The sequence below is a fragment of the Ctenopharyngodon idella genome, chromosome 13 (assembly GCF_019924925.1).
Source record: "Ctenopharyngodon idella isolate HZGC_01 chromosome 13, HZGC01, whole genome shotgun sequence".
NCBI classification, from domain to species: Eukaryota; Metazoa; Chordata; class Actinopteri; order Cypriniformes; family Xenocyprididae; genus Ctenopharyngodon; species Ctenopharyngodon idella.
In genome coordinates, this window is record NC_067232.1 from 25,074,394 (window position 1) to 25,094,175 (window position 19,782).

Below are 19,782 nucleotides of genomic sequence, written 5' to 3' on the forward strand. Positions count from 1 at the left end.
CAGCTCTATAAATACAGTGTTTTTCTGTAAGCATGCGTCTCTGATCATCGTAACGGTTCATTATCATTTGTCTCTTGAGCGTCTACAGCTGTTAGCGTGATATGATCCTCATAACACTCACTGAACCCACACACTCTAATCAGCCAATCAGAATCCATCCTGCTTTAAAGAGCTCGAGCACTTAAAGCAGCAGACAGCACGCTTATCATAAATAGAATGTTTTCTGCTGATGTGGACGCTAATTTAGCTACCGTTATAGTTAATATAGTAATCAATATAGTTATAGTTACTACAGTTATCATTTTAGTTATTGTTATAGTTACAATGATATTTATTGTTATAGTTATAATTCTACTTATTGTTATAGTTATTTATGGTTATTATATTTATCATTATAGCTATCATTACATTTGATTTGTAGTTCTCATATATATGAGAGGCAGTGTTCCTCTCGTCTCTCATTATGTTTGAGTTGGTCTGACAGAATCAGGATCAGCACTTGACCGTGTCATGTGACTCCCCCTGCAGCTGTAACTGTAACGCTCAGACTCCGCCCACTGTCAAGGTGGGCGTGGCGGGCGATCAGAGCTACCTCAGCACCGTGCTGCGCTTCTTTGTAGAGCAACTGGCCAATAAGACGCCTGATTGGCTGAGCTACATCCGCTTTCTCATCATCCCAATCGGTGAGTAAAGACGCAGATCTTCATGTCAGTTGTTTTCAGGGTTAATAATACTGGTTTATTGTTTTTACACACTACCTGTGTCTGTTTCACAGGTTCCCATCCTCTTGCCAAATACGTGTCATCATTCGACAGTAAATTCAGCAGTATGTTCATGGAGCCGTCGTGGAGGGAGCTGTTCTGCCGGTCAGAGCCTCCGAGCGCAGGTGATGTGTGTGACACTAATGAACTTTAAATGAGCTGTTCAGATGTGTTTGTTAACAAGACTTCAGTTGGGAGGGGAGATATTCAGGGACTGACAGATGTGTGTGAGTGTCTGTTTCACCTGCATCTGTCTCACATTAGACTCATATCCCATCAGACCTCACTGCCACAGGCTCGTCTCACACTCACTTACATGAGTTTGACCTCGATATGGAGATCAAATAGATATGCTGCTGCAGAATTTTTACCTGCTATCTGTCTTCACAGACTCTGTTGATGTAGCTGGACGGATCATTCAGTATCTGGCTGGAGCAAATGTGTCTCATCAGTTTCCCATCTCTGAGGCCATGCTCACCTACAGACAGAAGAGGTACGTGTGCGCGTGTGAGTGTGTGCGTCTTCAATCGGTTCTTGAGGAAGTAGTGTGATATCTGCATCATATTCAAATCAGTTTAAATCAGAGGCTTCTAGAGTCACTGATTCTTTTCTGTAATGACCTGCACTCGTCCTGACCGCTGTTTTGTCTGTGATTCGGGGAGTTTCACTCATCCCAAATGGTCATAAAGTTCCAAACCAAAAACACTAGTTGGAGTCGCAGTGTTCTTTATATAACCCTATAAAACCTACTGTATCATATTTGATACGTGAATTTCTAAAACGTTGCTGATAAACCTGTTGCACACAATCTTCTACAGTCCTTCTGTTGTCTGATTGTTAGTTTACAATGTTTTAGCAAGTAAAAGTTTTTTAGTATAATTGTACAAATGTCCTCCTTCAGCTTGTGCTTCACGTGTCTTTCTGCTGCTGCACTGATTTTTATCAAACAAACGTAAGAATAACTGATATTGTTAGTAATATTTCAACTGGACTGAAGCAACTTTGGTTTACTTGATTATCCAGACATCATTTTTAGAATAATTATGAGTATCAAATATGATCATCAGGCTTTTGAGGAAGGTTTATTTGTTCATCATTGTATTGCATTGCATTATATGTTTTAAAACTACAGAGCTTTGATCATAAAACTAAGCATTTAAATATCATCTTCCTAATACATATTATTGGCATATCTGAGGGTGCAAAAAAATCAAAATATTGAGAAAATCACCTTTAAAGTTGTTCAAATGAAGTCCTTAGCAATGCATATGCACTCACAAAAATAAATTTTTTATATATTTACGGTAATATATTTACAAAATATCTTCATGGAACATGATCTGTACTTAATATCCTAATGATTTTTGGCATAAAAGGAAAATAGATAATTTTGACCCATACAATGTATTGTTGGCAATTGCTACAAATATACCCGTGCGACTTATGACTGGTTTTGTGGTCCAGGGTCACATATAAGTATCTGCTATACCATTATAAAGATCTCACTGATTTACATTACAAGTGTCAGAATTTCATCATATAAATGTCAGTATCTGTACTAAATTGCATATTTTTGCTCAGTTTGAGCCCCTGAATAAAATTAAGCTGTTTTTCCTCCATATTCTCACTATATCAGACTATATGAGCCATAAAAGCCTGATGTATCAAATATGATACAGAACATAAAACACATTTGAAAAGTTTTTATAGATTTTTAATAAATGTTCTATTTTTAAAAAACTAGTATTTCATATGCCAGGCTTCACAGGGTTAAAAGTAGATGTGCAAAATTTGCAAATAAAAACAGTTGTGGCCTAATAGTTAGAGAGTCCGACTTGGAACCTGAAGATTGCGGGTTTGAATCTCAGTACCGGCAGGAAATGTAGATGGGGGAGTGAATGAACAGTGTTCTCTTCCACTCTCATTACCCACAACTGAGGTGCCCTTGAGCAAGGCACCTAACCCCCAATCACTCCCCGGGTGCCGCAGCAAAAACGGCTGCCCACTGCTCCAAGTGTGTGTGTGTTTAATACTCACTGCAGTGTGTGTGCACTTGAATGGGTGAAATTCCGACAATGGGACTCATACTTGGCCAGATGTCATGTCACTTTTTTAAACAGATGTTATTAATAAAAAATAGTCTAAAAACTGGATAACATGTTTGAGTTCAGCCACACTTAACAAGAACTTGATCTGCTCACTAGCACTGACTCCCTCTAGTGACGCTGCCTTCAACAATCATCCACCTGATTGGAACAATTGCATGCAGTTAACTCTTGCTTCATTCATTCTATTCAACACATAACATGATTATTAAGAACAAGAGTTAAAAATAAAACTAATCAAAGTGATGGATAACAACAGACATGCATTTGCTTATGGATATTTCCATAAATAGCTGAACTGAGTGCTCCACATCAGGTGTGCATCAGACCACGCCCCCTCTGCTGAAACAGGAAAGGATGAACCTTGAATGAAGGATGTAAATGGAAACACACACTGTTCAGTGATGAGACATTGTTTAATATATTTTAATCTATTTTGTATCTTTCTGCTTTAGTATGCACATCTTCTAACAGACTCATTATTATTATTATTATTAACACTTCTGCCCTCATTTCTTCTCATCTTTCATTTGCATTCCAAGGAAGAGGAGTTTGTATTTTGATTTTTACATCAGGTATCTGACCTCTGACTTCTTTTGTTCCATCTCTACATTTGATTTGCTGTCCATCTCCAGTCACATGACCTTCTTTGTCATCGCTCCGAGTTTCATCAATGCCTGAAGATCTGCAGATCTTTGCGAATCCTGCCGTTCTCATGGTCTTATAGCTTGTGTTCTTATTGTCAGAACACAAATGCAACCACACTTTATTAGCTTGTGTTTGATTCTCGTGATGATCATCGTGTGATTCAGCCACGGACTCTCGGTTTCTCTGGTCTGCTCGCTTGTTTGATCAGGTGTTTCTGCTGTGCTCATCTCATCGTGATGCCCTGTAAACCTTCATTTCACTGGTCAGACGCGTTGGCTCCCTGCAGCTGCTCCAGTGTCTCCGTGTGTTTCTCTAACCTGCTCTCTCTCTCTCTCTGCAGTCCGGATGAAGACTCGTGCCAAAAATTTGTGCCATTTATCGGGGTAAGACTCCAGATCCACTTGTCACATGATGATATATGAGTGTGAATCAGTGATTAATGGTTGTTTTGCTCTGTCAGGTGGTGAAGGTGGGGATCGTGGAACACAGTCTGTCCACATCAGGTGAGTTTAGATCACTCCTCATTCAACACAACTGACATCTGCCATGTAAAGAATGAGCTCAGCAGGTTCAGTTTAATATTATCAATGACATTTATCCTTGTAATGAGTTCCTCACACACAGATTTAATGTGGATTGTAATGAGTGAAGCAGACAAATAAAAGTTTGTAACATTTATTCATGCAAGTTTTCTGATAATTTACTCACCCCCATGTCATCCAAGATGTTTATGTCTTTCTTTCTTCAGTTGAAAAGAAATGAAGGTTTTTGAGGAAAACATTCCAGGATTTTTCTCCATATAGTGGACTTCAACAGTTACCAACGGCTTGAAGGTCCAAATGTCAGTTTCGGTGCAGGTTCAAAGGGCTCTACATGATCCCAGACGAGGAATAAGGGTTTTATCTAGTCAAACTATTGGTCATTTTCTAAAAAAAATAAAAATTATATACTTTTTAACCTCAAATGCTCATCTTGCACTAGCTATGCGATGAGCCATGCATTACGTAATCACATTGGAAAGGTCACGAGTGACATAGGCGAAAGTACCAAGTAAGTCAAACGCCCTTTACAAAAAAAAGGTAAAACATTGATGTTGGACTATTTTGAAGTTGGAGGAGAAAATGAACAGAGCTAGTGCAAGATGAGCATTTGTGGTTAAAAAATATATACATTTTTATTTTTTTTAGAAAATGACAGATCGTTTCTCTAGATAAGACCCTTATTCCTCGTCTGGGATCATGTAGAGCTCTTTGAAGCTGCACTGAAACTGCAATTTGGACCTTCAACCCGTTGATCCCCAGTGAAGTCCACTATATGGAGAAAAATCCTGGAATGTTTTCCTCAAAAACCTTAATTTCTTTTTTTCGACAGAAGAAAGAAAGACATGAACATCTTGAATGACATGGGGGTGAGTAAATTATCAGGAAATTTGAATTCTGAACTAATCCTTTCGATCTTTCGATGATTAACCCCCATGTGAAATTTTCTTCTGTCTTTGTTTTTGTTTAGTCGTTATGTTTTTTGCCGCTACTTGGATATGTTGGAATTGTATGAAGTTTCTGTGTCTGAGACAGGTTTTGTGTTTCAAAGGTTTATGAGTTTTGATGACGTCATCAATTTCTGGTCCTCAGGAAATGAGGTCACATCTGCGAGTGCGGCATTGGCTGCTTCACGCTCTCTTTCTCTCAGTCATATAAATAGATTTCACAGCGTGAGGCATTTACAGTCGGGCATCGACTCCTGCTGCTCTCTGCCTCATATGTAGGTCAGATGCACGTCATCAAACACTCCCAGGGTTCATCTGTGCAGGAGAGTTTAAACCACAGCATTCCGCAGACAGTGTGTGTTCATGTGGTGTCTTTGTGTTTTCAGTGGACTCTGATGATGCCATGTGCGGGAATGCGGGCGTTGTGTCCTCACCCACGCCGCAGTCGGCCATGCCCTACGGGAAGGAGATGTATGGGACTCCGCCCCCTTCGCCCTCGACATGTGCCGTTTTCACTGGAGTGGGGTATGACATCATCACATGACATGAAATGTCCAACAGTTGTGTGTTTGAGTGAATCTGGGTCACATTACACCCCAAAAACAGCATACTGTAGTTTCCGGAATATAAATCGCATTTTATTATTGTTTGAAATGTGCTGCGGATTAAATAACAAAGCGACTTGTATTATGCAATCAACATCAAGCAATCAAAACATGCACTAATTGGTGCTGAATTAGAGGAATGTACGTTTATTTGTATAGTGCATTTTCCACACGTCAGTTTTGTTTTAAATTAATTCGTTTAGGCTTGCCGTTTATATTGAATGTTGTTTATAATGAATGCCACTATAATTTGTTTATTTTATATTTATATTTTTCATCCCTGTTCTGTTCTGAATGCCATTAAATTTAAAGGATTTGTTGTGGAGGGGAACTAAAATACATGTTTATAGTGATGCAACCAAAAATACCAAGTCGAAAATGTATTTTGTCCATCGTTAGTCAGCTAGAAAAATAACTGTAGAGAGGAGCATTTTAATAAATATTTGCACTACATATTCATTATATTTTTACTTAACCTTTTTTCATTATTTAATGCATGTTTGAATAAATCTGTCATGAAAAGAAACAAGTTTTATTAGTCACTGTTTAAATGTTAATATTTCAACAACAATTTAATATATTATTAAAAAGTTGATATAAAAACTGTTTAATTTTTTAGATACACCTCAGTTTTTATTTGAGTGTTTAAATAAATGTTTTGATTAATTGATTAGTATACTTTAATTTCGGTTTCATCTAAATGAAAACTTTAATTTCGTTTTTTTCAATAAAAAAACTCTTTTTGGTGCATCACTAGTTTATCGTGTTTGTAAATGTTTCATTTTATTTACCAGTATTTTACATTATTTCTGACTGTAATAATAAAATGTGACTTATCTGTGTTTTTTTTCTCTCAGCAATGCAATTTTGACCCATCTTATAGTCAGGTGCGACTTATTTTCTGGAAAATACAGTAAAAATTGCTGATATTTTTCAGCCTGTTTCTGGGACTGACGGTTACGGTTTTTACATTTGACCCCCAAAACTTCTTACTGTAATGCAAATACTGTACATGAGATATTTTTTTATATAATATATACTGCCTTTATGATGGTTTTTATAAACTATTGTAATAATAATAACTCAAAGTAAAACATCCGGTCACATTGCAGTGATCAGAGTTTAAATGTGCTTAAATCAATAAACAGTCAGACGAGTCCTTGACCAGTTTCATGAGACTCACTGCGTGTGTCTGTGTGCAGTTCTCCATGCACAGGTGGAGAGCTGATGGGGCTTCAGGTGGACTACTGGACGTGGCAGAGCGCAGAGAAGAAGCGTGAGGGCGAGAAGCGTGACGTGGGCTTGAAGAACACGCTGAAGAGCAACTTCCGCTCATTGCAGGTCAGCCGTCTGCCTAGCGGGGGTGACATGAGTCCAGCGCACAGCATGGCCATGACTGTCGTAACCAAAGAGAAGAACAAGAAAGGTGCTGATCCAACAATGTACACCGCATCAAGATTTCAGACTCATGCATGAACATGGGAAGGTGTTTCTGTAAGGTTCTCATGTCCTTCAGTATCAGTGTGTGTTTTCTTGCGTGTCTTGCAGTAATTTTTCTCAGTAAGAAGCTGAAGGAGAAGGACGTGGATTCTAAGAGTCAAGTGATCGACGGCATCAGCCGCCTCATCTGTACGGCCAAACATCAGCACACCATGCTCAGAGGTGCCGCTTTACTTCAATCTTCCATGACTCACAATTTAATCATTCATGAGTGAATCTAAATGGATTGTTGAATTGATTCTTTGTACCTCGCTTTTAAATCGCTAATTTGAAAGCCAAAGCTTCCATAGGAATGAACCGAAAACGGTCCGCGTCAGTAGACATGCATCGTTATGAATGCCCGTGCGGCCGTGCACATTTTACTTTTGCTTTCAAATTAGCGCCAAATTGGGGCCGACAATTGCTTGAATGCTGGGTTATTATTCTTAATGAAAAACACAACAACTTGAAAAACACAACTAATCCTTTGCAGGTTCCCTATTAGCAATGGGTTTAAATCCAAAATATAGCAAATATCCAAAAATCTTCCGCCATTGTCTTGTCAGTCAGCTCCTCACTCTCGTGATAAATGAAATCTGACTCCTGCTGCTAATCTGTGCTGCGACTCTCGTTCGGCTCACACTGAATTGAGCAGACGCGTTCATTTTTTAATTGCAGTGTCTGTTTTCTGAACTAAATGATATTTATTACAAAAAAAATATCAAAAGGACGATCGGGGCGGTGCCGCGGTGAGCAAGTGACGTAACCGTGTTGCGGCTGAACACAGATAACACTGTTAGCACCGACTGTTGAAGCAAGCCTTATTTATAGTATTCTCCAATAGCAAACTGTGGTAGTAGCAAACTCTTTCTGTCATATTCTGTTCACCCAAAAATGAAAATAATGTCATTTATTACTCAACCTTATGCCGTCCCACACCCGTAAGACCTTTGTTCATCTTAAGAACGCAAATGAAGATATTTTGTTGAAATTCGATGGCTCAGTGAGGCCTGCATAGCCAGCAATGACATTTACTCTCTCAAGATCCATTAATGTACTAAAAACATATTTAAATCAGTTCATGTGAGTACAGTGGTTCAATATTAATATTATAAAGCGACGAGAATATTTTTAGTGCGTCAAAAAAACAAAATAATGACTTATATAGTGATGGCCGATTTCAAAACACTGCTTCATGAAGCTTCGGAGCGTTATGAATCAGCGTGTCGAATCATGATTCGGATCGCGTGTCAAACCGCCAAACTGCTGAAATCATGTGACTTTGGCGCTCCGAACCGCTGATTCGACATGCTGATTCATAACGCTCCGAAGCTTCCTGAAGCAGTGTTTTGAAATCGGCCATCACTATATAAGTCGTTATTTTGTTTTTTTGGTGCACCAAAAATATTCTCGTCGCTTTATAATATTAATATTGAACCACTGTACTCACATGAACTGATTTAAATATGTTTTTAGTACATTAATGGATCTTGAGAGAGGAAATTGCTGGCTATGGAGGCCTCAATTTGCGTTCCGAAGATGAATGAAGGTCTTACGGGTGTGGAACGGCATGAGAGTGAGTAATAAATGACATAATTTTCATTTTTAGGGGGAAAACTAACCCTTTAAACCTAAAATAATCATTCATAAAGTTTGAAAAGGTTGAAGCAAATTACAAGGGTGTTTGCAGTGGGCTGTTTACATTAATCTTGTGTCATAAAAGCATTCTGAGCCGAGGTGCAAGTATATTTAACCACTTAACACGACTCAGCCGAACGCACAAGTACCCTTCTTCATGAGCATTTGAGAGTGTGGTTTAAAAACTAGCCTAGAGCGCCATCTGCTGTTAAAAACTAAGTTCAGAATCGATTCGAGAGAGAAAATATCAGAATCGCGAATCGATGTATTGTCCCAGCCCTAATATGAACGTGTTTACGGGTGATTCACACTGACTGATGATTCATAACCTCCAATTACGGAAATGATTTTAAATTCCATTCCATTTTAACCGACTCTTCAAATTCAAACAATTAGTTTGCTACATTGATTCAAACTCCAGAATTCGACATGTACTGTCAGTTGAAGGTCAGTAACAGTGAATCTGTCTGTGTTTCAGTCTCGATCGACGGAGTCGAATGGAACGACGTGAAGTTCTTCCAGTTGGCCGCCCAGTGGCCGACTCACGTCAAGCACTTCCCCGTCGGCGTCTTCGGCTACAGCAAACCCATGTGACGTCACGTCTGCTACCCCCTACAGACGTGTGTAAGTGTGTACTGAAGGTCCGTTAGCAGAAAAGCCACCGTGACGAGTTTCCCATGGAAACTCGACTGTCTCTAGTTCATTTATATCGTTGTGTGTTTTCAGTTGCTGTTTTTTTACACTATATAAACAGCACTAGTAATATTTTATATGAATACGGGCTGCCATCAGTCAAATATATTTTTAGGTCATGATGAACTGTACGGTGACCGGTGGCAAACGTCAAGCACTTTCTGTTGTTTTTTGCTACTTTATAATTTCTGTGAAATCCTGTGTAGAATGTTGCATGATGGGACGGATACCGAACATGCGTGTCAAGAGGTCGTTTTGCTGTGAATTTAAATGGATTTTTTTACCCCAAATGTAAAAGCTGTTTTGTGTCTTTGTGATATTTTGTAGTTACACAGTGAATTTGAAACTATACAGTATACTGAACCTGCCTTTTCAAAGCACACAAACGTTGGACAAAGACGCCACGAGCAGGGTATTTTACACAACACTTCAACACATTAGAAGAATTCCTGGCACTTTACTAATACTTCTATGATGTGTGTAAATGTTTGAAGAACCTTATCATGACTGATGCTTCCTGTCACATGACACAAACCGAGCTTAAAGGCCCGTTCACACCAAGTCGAGTCAGCTTTATTTCTATAAGCACCGTAATAAGCAGGAAAATAACAGATTCAAACTTCATCAAATATGAGACAAATTCAAATTCTGCTGTAAAGCAGCTCTACAGAAGACAATAGTGTTGATATTCAGATCAATTCAGTTCTCATCTGATCAATAATATTACTAAATATTAATTAAACTGAGAAACTGAGTCCACATCACAACTATAACGATAATGACACAGAAGAACGACATCGTTGGAATTACATTCAGAGTGATTTAATTCTAGCTTATGAACCATAAAAACACTGACAGCCAATCAGAATCCATCCTGCTTTAAAGAGCTCGACCATTCAAAGCGACAGACGTCCGATGGTGTTTTTGGTGTGAACGTGAACCTTTACATACGTGTACATGCGTACAGCAGCAGATATGTTTCTGTTGTCCATCATACAGGACAAACTCGCTCATGTTCACCACAGCTGACATGTATAACCAGCATTACTAGTGAAGCTGTGGTCATGTGATTATAGAACTAAACGGCATATTTAGTGTGACGTGAATGAAAGCGAATGTGTAATTTTTTGACAAGCCATATTTTGCAGTGGGAATGTGTTTTATCAGTGTTTCATAACAGACACTCGCAACCGTCTTGGATTCACGCTCTGATTCGGCTCTTCCTGTTAGTGATTCGTTCTGTCTCGTTCATGAGCGAGTGACAGGAATGATCTGAAACTACATTGAGTGTCTGTTATCAGTGTTCATGTGCCTCAGTCTGAATCAATTTCAACACTGGGGATTTTAGTTTTATATCACTTTTCTTCAGTCCTTCACATTTGAGTCACATTTCAGTTGCAGATGATCTGACAATCTTGGGAGGAAACGGCCTTCGTTACATTGCTGAATTAATCAGTGTTTTTGTTGTTGGACTGTTGAATTTGTTTTGTGTTTTGAACGTTCAATGGTGCTTCTCATGTGATTGTTTTACTGGCATCCCTCATTTTGATATTTTTTGCTTATGAATGTATTCAGATGGTATTCAGATGTTCTCAATACTGACTTTAGTGCAGTACCTTCTGTTTTTACTCCCAAAATGACCACTAAAAATGCCAAAACAAAGATTCCAGCTCATAAGAGCTGCTTAATCAACACTATATTCACATGCAGTGTTTGCACTTTTACTACAGTAAACAAAGTTCTGAAGACATGAGCACATTGTTCAGCCAAAAATGATCATTCTGTCATCATTTATTCACCCTCATGTGGTTAAAAAATATGAATGACTTCTATAATGAAACACAAAAGCAGACATTTTAAGAAATGTGTTTTTTTGTCCATATAATGAAAGTCAATGGTTCCCAATGTTGTTCTTTAGTGTTTCACAGGAGAAATAGTCTAAGAGGTTTGGGTAATCTGAGTAAATGATGACAGAACAATGATTTTTGGGTGAATTATTGCTTTAAGAACCACTATGAACTCTTTACACAGTTGAGTTTACATCATTTCCTGAAGGGATTCTGTGTACGTCTGTAAGACGTAACACTTCTCAAAGTGTCTCGTCATTTGTGTTTTTTCCCGTTTGAATGTCGTATTATCAGATCACGTCTCGCATCACTCCAGAACTCTACAGCACTAACTGATGGGACATGAATAATGACTGCGTTTCATACAGTATACGAGACGCTGACTGCAGCACCTTTGCACAAGACCTCATTTTTAAATGATATTACAGACTTTTTAATGTTACAGAAAACATGATTTTATCTTTGCATGTTTTACATTTGGAGTATGAAATGTCATTTTATAACGCTGCTTCTTTCCATGCTTACACATGCAGTTGTGTTTAATAAAGCGTTTTTAACCACACAAGATCTTCTGTGTTTGTGAACAGATGTGACAGTGACACAGGTGTGTTGTGCGGATGGTTAGTTTTATTGTGTTGCCGTCTCTGGTCATTATATTAGAGTCCAGACTTGTCATGTTTTGGCGGCCGCAGAGGGCGGATTGACGAAGCTCTTCATGGGCGGCAGCGGTCTGATCTTGCGACCCGCCCAGCCACCCTTCCTCTGCCAGAGGCCGCTCGAGGGTCGGATGCCGAGCCAGCGGTTACGGCCCGCCTTCCCAATGATGCGCTTGTTGTGGTCGATGTTCGATACTCTGCCAACCGTAGCCACACACGTCTCCAACACCTGAGAAGAGGAGTGCATTTAAATTCAGCTTACACTGACTAAAATGCAGTACAAAAACAATAAATTAGATTAAAAAAAAGTTTAAGACAAACTTTGACGTTGGCTTGAGAAAGCCAGATAGTAGTTTTAAAAGCTGGAAGTTAAGTTTGTAGCATGTTACTAACATGTTTTAACATGTTATTAGCATGGTCTAACATGTTTTTAACATCAATTAGCTAATTGCTAACATGATGTAGCATGCTAGCATTATTTAACATATTGCTAACATGTTTCTAACACAATTTAACACATTGCTAACACATTTTAACAATTTGTTAACATGATTTAATACATTGCTAACATGATTTAACGTTTTCAGCATGATTTAACACATTGCTAACATGTTTTAGCATGTTGTTAAGACATTGCTAGCATGTTTCTAACATGTTTTTAACATGAATTAGCATGTTTTTAACACATTGCTAGCATGTTGTTAGCAAAATAGACAAAAACAATTAAAATATTAAAATAAATGCAATAAAAATAGGTGAACTGCTAATAAACACCAAGGAAAGCCCATGAATAAGAATGTCTCAAGTCTACACTTAAAAACATCCATCGAATGATGAAGCTTTGAAACATTTACAAATCTTTTGTTTGTAATCAGTGATCATGCGATTTCAACAAATTAGGTTTTGTTACGTCATACTGATTCACAACGTCAAAATCATTTACTGATTTCATTGAACTTGTAACTGATCTCAGGTCAGGTTTTATAATGCATCTTCATTTTTAATTAGTTTAATATTGGGTGTATAAAACAGAAAAATTATATGTAATTGCTTCTAATTAACCTAGTTTGCTACACCCTGCCTAATAACTCAGAAATACGTATCAAGAATACATATCATTAAAAGACTAATTTTACAGAACCTTCATAGTTAATGGTACTGAATTATTTAGATTACACTTTAATGAAAACATTATACATATTTGGACTCTTCAAGTTTTTCGTTGCATCTGCAGCGTTCTGAGCAGCCTTGGTGTTTCAAACGCTTCAAAACACAAATCATTTTACAAACCCAACTGATTCAGAGCTTTGAAAAGCTTTAAAAACAGAACAAAGGTTTTTGCAGTTATGAATAACCTTCAGTTTAAGGTAAAAAATAATGTAACTAATAGATATCATCATACTTCCCCAGCTGATTGAGTACATGAAGAAGTGCAACATTTCTTGTATTATAAGTTTTCTGAAATGTATTGTTTAAATATGCAAATGAGGCATTAACTAATTTAATATGCATTGATTCGCATACATATCCAGAACAGAAATCTGAACACTGAATAAAGCCAGATTCACAATTCTAGTTTGATTTAGTTGACATATTAGAGGTTTTTAAGAGGAGATTTTAAATTTCTATTTATTTTTTTTTAGGAGTAAAATGTTGTATAAATCAGGCAAATGATATATGAACAAACCTTCAGAATACAGAATCGAATAATTTGGTGTGTGTGAAGTTGCTGAAGTGGAGATTTCTGACTTTAAAGATATGGATCAAGTGCAATAAAATAAACACTTAAATGTGTGTTATGGATGTTTTCTTTCCTCCAGTCTGAAAGAAACTAAATTATGGAAGCTTTTTTCTGCCACTAATTAAAAATAATAAAAAAGGTAATTCCGACTTCTCACAATTCTTTTTTTCTCAGAAATGTGAGATTTAAACTTGCAATTCTGACTTTATATCTCGCAATTCTGACTTTGTATCAATTCTGACTTTATAAATCGCAATTCTGACTTTGTATCTCGCAATTTTGACTTTCTCAATTCTGACTTTATCTCAATTCTGACTTTATAACTCGCAATTCTGACTTTGTATCAATTCTGACTTTATAACTCGCAATTCTGACTTTGTATCTCGCAATTTTGACTTTCTCAATTCTGACTTTATAACTCGCAATTCTGACTTTATATCTCGCAATTCTGACTGTATCAATTCTGACTTTGTATCAATTCTGACTTTGTATCTCGCAATTCTGACTTTATAACTCGCAATTCTGACTTTGTATCTCGCAATTTTGACTCTCAATTCTGACTTTGTATCTCGCAATTCTGACTTTGTATCAATTCTGACTTTATAACTCGCAATTCTGACTTTGCATCTCGCAATTTTGACTTTCTCAATTCTGACTTTATAACTCGCAATTCTGACTTTATATCAATTCTGACTTTATAACTCGCAATTCTGACTTTATATCTCGCAATTCTGACTTTGTATCAATTCTGACTTTATATCTCGCAATTCTGACTTTATATCTCGCAATTCTGACTTTATATCTCGCAATTCTGAGGAAAAAAATAAGAATTGTGAGATAAAAAGTCACAATTACTTTTTTTATTTTTTATTTCATGGCGGAAACAAGCTTCTATACAAAATAGAGCTCAAAACTGAGCAGAACATGAAAAAACAGGTTTTGCCTGCAGTGTGTCGCCTTAAATCTGTGGTTTTCAGGAAGTTGAGAAACTCTTTCCTCACCTGAATCTGATGTTTGGACGGCAGCTGAACGATGGCTGTGCCGTTGACTTTCCGCAGCAACACTCCACATGTGCCTGCAGACAAAAAAGATTCACTCATAACTAACTCACTGCGATCATGTGTTGCTATATATTTGCGTCGGCACCGACCTGCGGCGCGGATGTACTGAGCTCCCTTCCCAGGGTACAGCTCCAGATTATTGATGAGCGTGCCGACGGGAAGAGCGCCGAGAGGATGGGAGTCTCCCTCTTTGGCCAGAACGGCCATGCGTCCGATGGCACTGGATGTCTTTATCAGATCTCCGGCCTCCATGTTCTCAGTGGCGATGATCCAGCGCTTGCGGCTTCCACCAGCGACCAGAGCGATGTCGGCCGATCTGAGTGGAGAAGAACACGTGTGACGAGGAGCACAGCCATGGTCACATGACCCTGAGGACGCACACTTACCTGCAGGGGTCGTATCTCACTTCCACCACCTTCTCCACGATGGGCTGGCCCTCTCGGCCGGGTTCGTAACGCAGCCGCTGGAAGTCGATCATCCGGTAGCGCTGCTTGTGGCCTCCGCCGATGCCGTGTGTGACGATCCTACCTGCAGCACAAAACACTGTCAGTATGTTGTGTGGGCACGAGTAAATAATGCACACAATAACTTCACACAAATCATCTGAGGCTAGAGTGTGTGTGTGTGTGTCTGTGTCAGAGAATGTGTGTGTGAGAGAGTGTTTGTGTGCACGAGAGTGTGTGTATGCGTCAGTGCCAGTGAGTGTGTGAGCGTGTCTGAGTGAGTGTGTGTCAGTGTGTATGAGAGTGTGTGTCTGAGTGAGTGTGTGTTTCTGAGTGAGTGTGTATCAGTGTGAGTGTCTCTGAGTGTGTGTGTCAGTGTTACCTGTGTAATCTCGTCCTCCGGTCTTCTTCATGCCGATCGGTCGCACGGTGTATTTCTCTCTCTGTTTCCACAGGCTCCGGTTCTGCAACTGACACGCGCTCGTCATGAAGCCGCGACATCCGGTCAGATCCGCGGAAACACCGGAAAGACTCGCGATCTGATTGATGACACATTATAAATGATCAGCTGAAGTGATGGCAAGTAATGTCTGATAAAGAGGAGGATGAATATCTGACCTGAGATGAGACAGTCCGCGCGCCCGACAGAGATAGAGAGCGCAGTGCGCATGACAACAGACTGACGCTCATCCTCAATCTGAACAAACTCACAATGCAAGACCGCAGAAAATAAACGCGATAATAACTAATAAATAAATCACTGTCCCTGCACCACAGATTAAACCGTATCAAACATGCTTCGTCAAGAACATCATCGATCACTAGTTTAGCGCTGAGATGTCTCTACCAGACAGAAGCACATGCAATCACTCACCGCAAACTTTAGATTCATTCACTCAACACATTTACAAAAATCCACACTCTCTGCCCTTCAGCACAATCACACAACGCGCGGTGTCGCGCTGAGCTCACGTCACATTCTGTTTCTTCTGCGCGTTCTGGCCAGCGGACGCCGCGCGCGACACCGCCTCCTGCTGTTCACTGTGAGATCCACACGCTGCCATCTGTGTGAAGACCATATAAAACACACAAATAGTCATTTTTATTCGTATTTTCTGTTGTTGATAATTATTAATGTTTATAATTAGAATAACAATAGGCCTAATAATAATAATAATACTTCTCAATACATATATAAGCCTAATAATGAATATATGAATGAGTTCGGATCTGTTTTTGTGTTCTTCACTGGTTCTTAGTTCTTATAACAATGAAGGTGAGGTGAATATTATTTGCTGAAGGTTGTTTGGGATTTTTTTTTGTTGTCCCGGAGATGAAAACCAAGCCCATCTCCAAACCACCGCCTGTAGTGTGACGTCATTTCTACCGACGCGTCTGTGCGTGTGCGCACGCGCAGTGTCACATCTATAGTGGACATCTTGGAATTAAAGGGGCTCCAAAGGAATCCTCACAAAAGCAACGATTTCAGGTGTGAGATCTCTCATTCTAAAGCGCGTTCACGCTGATGTGTGTTATATGAGTGTGTTTGAACTGTTCGAGATGTGTGTTTATTGATGAAGAGCGTTTCGCGGTCTCTGAGGGAAGAAGCAGCCGCTGAGGTGTGTGTCTGTCTCTGTCTGTCTAGACTCAAAATATAGTGTACTAGCCATCTAGACCGCATTCAGGATCTCAAAACACGTAGTGTGCTGTCTATCTAGACGACCAAATATGCTGCCCGCATGTGCTGTCCAGCTGTCCACTCAGACTATATATAATAATGAAGTGTGTTTGTTATTTTTATATCAATATTTATGATAATATATATACAGAGATGGGCATAAATACATGAAAATGTTTTTAAAATAAAAACACAAAATACCTCAGTTGAAATGTATCAAAATAAAATATTAAATACTGTAGAAAAAAAACGGTATTTAAATTAGTGCTTTCAAATCGATTAATTGCATCTAACATTTTGTGTGTGTGTGTGTGTGTATATATATATATATGTGTGTGTGTGTGTGTGTTATATTTTATATTTACCAACTTTTGTTACATGCGATTAATCGAGATTAATCGATTTGACAGCACTAAATTAAATACAAATACAGTATTTTGAATTTTGAAAATGAGCAAATTTCATGTGAAATTGGCCAGAGTGAAGTATCACTATTAGACTGAAATCTATCTGGACCTATTTAGATAGGCCGATATGACCAAAATCTAATATCACAATATGAGTAATTTTCACAGTATCAAATTCAAAATATATCATATAGTCTCTCTCTCTCTCTCTCTCTCTCTCTCTCTCTCTTTTTGTTTGCTGGAAATAAGGTTGTTATGGTAATAATTAATTTCACAATTCTCAATACCAGTTTCGATACAACAGTAAAAACTAATGCTATGCTAACTAGATAAAAATAAAGAGTGCTGAGTATTTTAGGTAGATCTGCCTAACAGAAGTAAGAAATACTACAGAAATTAAATAAAGCAATTAAATGTAAAATAAAACAATGACTGCTTAGTCTTCATTAGGGCTTTTCACACTGCGCTTAACCCCGGGTTATCGTTGTTCTAAACATTGCATTTAACCCTGATAAAGGAATGTTTCACACTTGTAATTTAGAAGCGGGGTTAGCACCGCTTTTTACCTGGGGTTTTGAAACCCTGCTTTGGGTTCACTGCGCATTGTATATAAACAGTAAATTCAGAAACAGAAAATGTCAAAATCTGACAGAAAACATGACAATAGGGCTTTTCACACTTGAAATAGTTAACCCTGGGTCACTCTAAACCCCGAGTAAACGTAATCCTGGGTTATCTTGCTTCACGTTTCACACTGCTCATAATTTACCCTGGGTTAACAATTAATCTTGGGTATTTATAAGCTGAGGTTTCACATTGTGCATTCTTAAACCCTGGGTTAACATTCTTATTTGCATATTTGCGGTCTCCATGACATTGATTGGATAAACGCATCACGTGACCTGTTTACATAGGTCTAGCATTGCACATCCTCATATTGCCGACTGTACTATCGAGTTTATACTGAATGGACATTTCAGACTATAAAGGTAAGAATGAAACGGTCTCTTCTTCACTCAAATTGTTGCGTCAAATTTGCCTTTTTTCCTCTCAGTCACTGAATTTACTGTTTATACAACGCACAGTGTTTCTGTAACTGTTCAAAGCAGGCAAATATGAGTACCTGATTGGTTGTCTGTTGCTAAGCGTATAGTTTTAACAATTTAACACTGTATCATTTCACACTGTACAAGTTTGGCACCGCAATGCGGGATTAACGCCACAAAAGCAGTGCTAACCCTGCTCCGGAGCAGGATTTCATAACCCCGGGTAAAAAGCGGTGCTAATCTCGCTTCTGAATTACAAGTGTGAAATGTTCCTTTACCCAGGGTTAAAAGCTGTGTTTAAAACTATGATAACCTGGGGTTAAGCGCAGTGTGAAAAGCCCAAATTTGAGTAAAGAAGAGACCATTTCATTCTTATAGTCCATAATGTCCATTCAGTACAATACGGGGATATGCAATGCTAGAGCTATGTAAACAGGTTGCGTGCTGCATTTATCCAATCAATGACACTGACACCACAAATATGCAGATAAGAACGTTAACCCAGGGTTTAGGAATGTACAATGTGAAACGTCAGCTTATGAATACCCAGGATTAATTGTTAACCCCGGGTAAATTATGAGCAGTGTGAATTGTGAAGCAAGATAACCCAAGATTCCGTTTACCCGGGGTTTAGAATGACCCAGGGTTAACTATTTCAAGTGTGAAAAGCCTTACTGTATGAATTAAATACACACTTTTAATAACTCTTTTTAACATCAAGCACATCCTGCTCTTTCTTACTCATTCGTCCATGTTTCTTTATCACTCTAACATGTCAATATCTCCTGCCCACTAAAAGCTGCATGGATATATTTGCATACTGTGACATATGAAGGAAATGGAAAAAGTTAAATCGATAAATTAAATAGTTCGATTGGCTCATAATTTGTGTTTTCTAGGTTTACCAAAGCAAAACTCCTCCGCTTTAATATTGGGTCGGTTACACGGTTAGCCCTGGTTAGAATCACTGTACTAGTCTGTCATGGTAATAGTGACTGGATACAGTGTATATTGTTTCTGTTGTGTGTCTGATACTCGCCCGACCCGTCGTGCCAGTTTTTGTGCGTGTTCTTCACAATGTGCTTCTATGATTTACTGTAAACTGACTGCCAGGAATTCATGTCACTGCATCTGTATATATTCCAGGTGTGATATCACATCATTAAAGGGAATATATATGGCACGAGTAGATGTGCTCAAGGTGTATTTCTGAGGATCTGATCGAGGCAGCAGCATGTTCATGTCAACAGAAAGAGTTTCTCAGTGTTTTCTGCAGTATAATGTTCTAGATACGAGGCGTGACGGCACGAGATCACAGTGGCTTCTGATTCTTCCCTTGCCCTGATGTTGACACACAGCTGAATGAATGAAACACATTGAGGATCAAACCGATTCACGTCTGCTTGTCCAGACAGGCCGAGCGCTCAAGGGTTTCATAAAGCATTAAAGCTTGTGCCGGATGTTATTGATCAGAATCAGTGTTTTAAA

At 38.6% G+C, this 19,782-nt stretch overlaps 3 protein-coding genes across 12 annotated transcripts in view; 2 read left to right on the top strand and 1 right to left on the bottom strand.

Annotated features, from left to right (window-relative positions):
• The window catches only part of zmp:0000000755 (phosphofurin acidic cluster sorting protein 2), a 40,533-nt gene extending 28,706 nt beyond the window's left edge, over positions 1-11,827 (top strand). For 2 of the 3 annotated variants that reach the window (XM_051917065.1, XM_051917066.1), the window contains exons 16-25: positions 529-683; positions 776-886; positions 1,152-1,254; positions 3,409-3,441; positions 3,855-3,897; positions 3,975-4,017; positions 5,387-5,525; positions 6,808-7,031; positions 7,154-7,267; positions 9,201-11,827. In XM_051917065.1, the coding sequence (XP_051773025.1) occupies positions 529-683; positions 776-886; positions 1,152-1,254; positions 3,409-3,441; positions 3,855-3,897; positions 3,975-4,017; positions 5,387-5,525; positions 6,808-7,031; positions 7,154-7,267; positions 9,201-9,316 (1,081 nt within the window). In that variant the 3' untranslated portion in view covers positions 9,317-11,827. The remainder of the gene's footprint in view (positions 1-528; positions 684-775; positions 887-1,151; positions 1,255-3,408; positions 3,442-3,854; positions 3,898-3,974; positions 4,018-5,386; positions 5,526-6,807; positions 7,032-7,153; positions 7,268-9,200) is intronic. The other variant, XM_051917067.1, reaches the window with a different exon arrangement.
• A 42-nt stretch (positions 11,828-11,869) lies between these two features.
• Positions 11,870-16,164, bottom strand: mrpl2 (mitochondrial ribosomal protein L2). Its single transcript, XM_051917086.1, has 6 exons — positions 15,782-16,164; positions 15,546-15,702; positions 15,107-15,248; positions 14,810-15,036; positions 14,661-14,734; positions 11,870-12,147 (listed from the first exon to the last, which is right to left on the bottom strand). Exons 1-6 carry the CDS (start codon positions 15,851-15,853, stop codon positions 11,935-11,937), a joined length of 885 nt encoding a protein of 294 aa, XP_051773046.1. The 5' UTR covers positions 15,854-16,164; the 3' UTR covers positions 11,870-11,934.
• A 333-nt stretch (positions 16,165-16,497) lies between these two features.
• klc1b (kinesin light chain 1b) overlaps positions 16,498-19,782 on the top strand; it is a 31,562-nt gene continuing 28,277 nt past the window's right edge. For 5 of the 8 annotated variants that reach the window (XR_007933220.1, XR_007933221.1, XR_007933222.1 and 2 more), the window contains exon 1: positions 16,498-16,652. The gene's annotated coding sequence lies outside the window, so the exon portion shown is untranslated. Of the gene's footprint in view, positions 16,783-19,782 lie in introns of all 8 variants that reach the window. The other 3 variants (XM_051917075.1, XM_051917076.1, XM_051917073.1) reach the window with 2 other exon arrangements.

Coding starts and splice junctions, on each gene's coding strand:
- mrpl2 (XM_051917086.1), bottom strand. CDS start 15,853: ATGAGCGTCAGTCTGTTGTCATGCGCACTGCGCTCTCTATCTCTGTCG. Junction 15,703..15,781: donor CGCGGACTGTCTCATCTCAG/GTCAGATATTCA, acceptor GTCATCAATCAG/ATCGCGAGTCTTTCCGGTGT. Junction 15,037..15,106: donor GTGAGATACGACCCCTGCAG/GTAAGTGTGCGT, acceptor TTCTCCACTCAG/ATCGGCCGACATCGCTCTGG.